The 5301-nt window shown below is 41.6% G+C and overlaps 1 protein-coding gene across 2 annotated transcripts in view; it reads right to left on the bottom strand.

Moving 5' to 3' along the window:
* Window positions 1-5109, bottom strand: part of SOX30 (SRY-box transcription factor 30) — a 38479-nt gene extending 33370 nt beyond the window's left edge. For both annotated transcript variants that reach the window (XM_007447120.1, XM_007447121.1), the window contains exons 1-3: window positions 4092-5109; window positions 1871-2110; window positions 470-649 (exon numbers count right to left, since the gene is read on the bottom strand). In XM_007447120.1, coding sequence (XP_007447182.1) covers window positions 470-649; window positions 1871-2110; window positions 4092-5109 — 1438 coding nt within the window. The remainder of the gene's footprint in view (window positions 1-469; window positions 650-1870; window positions 2111-4091) is intronic.
* Window positions 5110-5301: the final 192 nt, after the last annotated feature.

Below are 5301 nucleotides of genomic sequence, written 5' to 3'. Positions count from 1 at the left end.
GAAAGACAATGTAATGAAATATCTGGTAGAAGACAGATTACTTCCATTGCTTTTCTAGGGCAGCAAAAAAAAAAAAGGTCTTAAGAGATCAGTCACCATTACTATATTCCAGGACAGGATGCCTCATACCCCATCAGCAAGGCATTCTTTTATGCTAATAGTAAAAACATATTCCTATTTCCTATTGAATTACCTCAGTCATTTCCTGCATTATCTGCATAATCTATGGACTCATCCTGATTTGCTTAAAAGGTCTGACACAGAATATTTGCTACTCTAGCAAACCAAGGGCTTTGATGTCTACTGAAATCTTTCTTTCCCTGATTTAATGTTTTCACTCTACTTTTGATTTTTTTCTTAACATTGTTGTTCTAAACTCTTAAGCTAACAGAAACAAAATTTCAAGTTAAGAGGTAAAATTATCACACAGCCATTAAAAAATTTGTAATCTACAATAAAACCAACTCACCAACTGAATGAGTGATGGGGTTCTGTAGGCTGGGAATTACCACAGAGTAGGTAGGTGAGCAATAAGGATAAACTGTTGTTGAATTTGTAGAGATGATATTCTGTGTGGTACCAGAAAGTACATTGGAAACGCTTAGAGGGAAGCGTTTTCGCTTCCCTGGACGAGGCTGATAAACCCAACCTAGAGAAGATAAACTATTTTTAATTTGAACATATAGATCCTATTTAGCCTTTAAATAGTTCTTTACACATTAAAAGTCCGAAACACTTCTAAGTCTTCATTGTCTAAAGTATCTTTTCCAGCTCTATGATACCATTTCTGTGCATTTTAGCATATATATCCATATGGCTCCTAACTAGTGGCCAATGTTGTAACCCATAATTCAAAGGAAGAGAAAGGGCAAATGTCTTTTATCCAAAGACACATAATGAATTTATAGTAAAATCAACATTAAAGGCACTGAGTTTGAATCCCAAAGCTTTTCCTCTACCCATAAGACAATGCCCCAGTAAGATACTATTTGTCTCCTCCTGTTTCCTCACTTTCTATAAGACACAATTATCTATATCTTATGATGAAGTGGTTACTAATGACCAGTCACTATTTTTATGCCTTCTTCAGGAAGAGTCACTCTCTTAGACTTGGCAGTCTCCAAGTCCACAAACCACCCAATTTCCTTCCAAACTCAGAAAAGTGGAGTTAGGGCGGTTGTAGCCACTGTATATATAACCAAGAGAATCACTGGTTCCCTGTAACCGCTGCTCTGACGATTCCCCCCTAGAACCTTTCTCTTACTACTTTAGAAAAAATAGTTATTCTTTTCCCACCATGCACAATATGTTGGCCATACACTGTGCTTTTACCAAGCTTAATATCAATTTCCTCACTGCTGGGGAGAGAATCAGAATTTATTTCAAACTACATCATGATGAGGATAAATTTATCAATCAGAAGGCAGCACTATATTCTGATAATCATATAATATTAAAATGGAGCATGGTGTTAATGCCTGCAGCATGCCCTGCATATTTTCTCTGTTGCTCTGATTTGAACTTCATTTTCTAGCATATTTGAAAAATTATAGCCTAGAACTCTGGAGCTTTACCTTCGTTACATTTATATTTATATATTTAATCAAAACGACAGTAAAACTGTTTGTCCCCAGGTTTGCATTAGTTGGCAAATATGAGACCAGATATCCCTCTACTTTCTTCTGTTTAAGGAAACTTATGCCCAGTATCAATTAAATCATTACTGTAATATTAGCCAGTATTTTCTCTATTGTACATATCAGATTAGAAATAAATTACATTTTTGTCTTTCAGTCTCAACCTAACCTATTCTTTACCTAAATAAATTTAAAGAAATTAGAAAGAGGCTTTGTTCATTTCATTTGATTACCAGGAAATTCCTCTCTGTGCTTTTCTTTAATCTTTTGTGCTTCATCATAATAGGGTTTCTTTTGTTCTTCACTAAGTTTGTTCCACTCTAACCCGAGCTGGACACTGATTTCTGCATTGTTGGCTGCTGGGTTAGCTTTGGCTAGTGCTGGCCGGTGGATCCTTGCCCAAACCATAAATGCATTCATGGGTCGCTTCACATGACCATTTCTGTCCTTACTGAAGGGAGTATCTGGTATTCCTACATGACAAAAATTAAGAGACTAAATTAATGTGCCACACACACACACAATTTTAAAGTGAAGTGCACTTCCACCTATATTTACTTTTTAAATATCTGGAGAAAATATACACTTCAATATAGCCAAGGAACTGCCAGCATTCCAGAATTCCTCATAACCCCTGAACTCAGCATTCTAAACTGTGGCTTAGAAATGACTCTTCTCTTCCTCAAAAAATAATATTGTTGAAGATACTGTGGAAGTAATAATGTTGAAGACGCGGTAAACTGCTGGCTTACTACTTCTTTGAGCTATATTAATATCTCTAACAATAATTAACATTTAGTTTATTTCCCATTAAAATAGTCTGTTACTGGGGGACAGGAATTAGGACTTATTAATGACTATAATCCTAGCACTAGGTGGGTGTACCCTAAATGTTTAAAGGAATTCATTTACATGCCACTGGAGTGCCCATTCAAGCAAAAATACTTATAATATTAATATACTATATTATTTATATTTTGTTATGAAGGTGAAGCACCTGCCAAGGTGGGTCACTAACACTAGTTCCATGTCCCAGGAGAAAAAATAAGAGGAAAATAAGAAAGGTGACTTTTTGAAAATCACAGACACAGCTGAAATTACAATAAAGGAAGTTGTTTAAATTCACATCTCTTACATAATTCATCAAAAACCACTGCCTATACACTTCATATACTGTTTCTCTTTATTTTAGGGTTACTTGATATATAAAATTTTAAAATGCACAAAGGATGAAATAAGAATTATAAAGAAAGCTTCCCCTTTCTCTCCTTTAGAAAATGAAAACAAAGTTTAAAAATTACTGACGATAAAAAGCAAGAGGATGGGGTACAGATGAACTTATTTGCAAAGCAGAAATAGAGACACAGATGTAGAGAGAACAAACATATGGGTACCACAGAAGGGAAGGGGAGGGTGGGATGAATTGGGAGATTGGGATTGACATATGCACACTACTATGTGTAAAATAGATAACTGATGAGAACCTACTGTATAGCACAGGGAACTCTACTCAATGCTCTGTGGTGACCTAAATAGGAAGGAAATCCGAAAAAGAGGGGATATATGTATACGTATAGCTGATTCACTTTGTTGTACAGCAGAAACTAACACAACATTGTAAAGCAACTATACTCTAATAAAATTTTAGAAAAAAAAAAAGCAAGAGGGTGGAGTGGGGAGGAAGAATCAGTAAAGAAGTTAAGAAAATAAAGATAAAAGTCAACGAAGATATGAAGATTAATATGACTTTCCATTGACATTTACTGCCATAGTATTCTGTCTGAATTACATCTTAAAATAAGAATTTTCTAGCTATATATTTGGAAATAACGGATAGGAATAAAATATCTACTTGTAATTGTTACTACTGTAACTGTGGTCATTTCTTTGAAAACAACTTATTCTACAGTGTTTTCATTTTCTATATTTCTATAAGTCCTTAGCTTTTAGAATACCATTACAATTAATTATGTACTGTTTTCTCCTAGAAAATGTTTACTCTTCATTTTTAAAGAAGATATAGCACCTCTATATCTAGTATAAACTTTCCTGTTTATTTTTTCATTAAACACTATTTTTTCTTGTTTCTTGATACATGTAAAAATACTGAGCTACTATAATACAATATTTTAAAATGTTGATTATCTGTAGCATATAAACTGAGGGCTTTGTGTTATCTAGCAAGAATATTTCTATTTTTGTGTATAAACATTAGTCACATCTAAATCTCATCCTTCACTGGGCCTTGAAAAAAATAATTATTTTTAATGTTTGGGAATCTTGAACGTGTTAGCGTATTTTACTGGTATATGTACAAGTCAGAAGTGATACCTTTGCAGACTTTGCCCTGAACTCATGATTTTATTTTTCTAGTTTATGTTTCTCAACAGCTGACATGTCAGCTACGGGGCAACAGCCGAAGTTTGAAAACCAGATTGTTCCCCCTGCTAATACCTGCATCTGAGGGAAGCACGGTGAGCGGGACATCTTTGGTTTCAATTTTTACAGAAGGTTCCAGTAAGGACTGCATTTTAATAGGCACTGGTGTCAAGGGGACCTTGGTCAATCCTATCAGCTCTGAAGGTGGAGGTCCCTGAAACTGGATCCGGGCTCCAGGGGGCACGGTGTGAAGAGTCAAAGGGATCCTGAGGTCTTGCTGGTGCGGCCCAAAGGCAATGGACGGCTGGGTCAGGATGACATCCTTGCTGCCATGAACCAGACCACTGGACGCGGGCTCTGTGCCGAGCCTGGAGTCCTCGCGGAGTCTCTCAGGCTCCTCCGTTTTGATGACTCCTTCTCTGATAGCCGCCAGGCTTTTGCTTTCCCCGCCTTTCGCCGCCGTGTAGCTCATGACCTCCTCCTCCTCCTCCAACTTGCCCTTCTCGTCCCCTCGGGGGCTGTCGAGGGCCGGCCCGGGACCTCCTGCCTTCGCCGCCTTGGAGGCCTTAGGGCCCGCCTTGACGGCCCTCCGAGGTCCCACTGACGGATCCACGCTGGGGTCCGGCTCCTGCTTCTCTGCCTTAACGTGCACCGGCAGGGGCTGCACCGGGTGCAACTGAGGCCTGCAGGGGGAGCCCTCGGCCGCCGGTGGCGGCGGCGTCGGCAGCAGTAGCAGTTCGGGCCTCAGTTGCAGCAGCCGCGCCTGCGCAGGAGAGGCGGCTGCGCCTTCCTCCCGGGCCTGAGGCAGTGGTGGCCCAGGCGGCAGCAGTAACACCTGCTCCGGGTTCACCTGCAGTACCTGCCGTGCCGCGGGCTGTACGCCCGACGCCGGAGCCTCCCCGCACGACGAGGCTACGGTCGCAATGGCGGCCGCGCACGGCGCGAACGGCGACGCAGAGGGCTCCGCGGCCGCTGCCCGAAAGGAGGCGCCCTCGACAGCCACCGGGAGCGGAGCGGGGCGCAGCGGGCGCGGCGGGGTCGCCCGCGGCAGTTGGCGCGGCTGAGGCGGCGGCTCCGGCCTGGCTCTCTCCATGGGGGGAGGGGGACGCCCCGGCCTACTCCCGGCCCGGATTGTGAGCTCAGCCGTTTGTTGGCGACCTTCTCCCCTCCCCCTTTCAGTTAAGACCCTATCAAGGTCTTTGCTACCCAGAACCCTACGCGGTTCAAAAAGCAGCCCTTGGTCTTGGCCTCGCCCAACCACAAGTGTCTTGGTACCCCCCCCCCC

The sequence above is a fragment of the Lipotes vexillifer genome, unplaced genomic scaffold (assembly GCF_000442215.2).
Source record: "Lipotes vexillifer unplaced genomic scaffold, Lipotes_vexillifer_v1.1 scaffold194, whole genome shotgun sequence".
NCBI lineage: Eukaryota > Metazoa > Chordata > Mammalia > Artiodactyla > Lipotidae > Lipotes > Lipotes vexillifer.
Note: the sequence above shows the minus strand (reverse complement) of the source record. Positions and strands in the feature narration are given on the sequence as shown.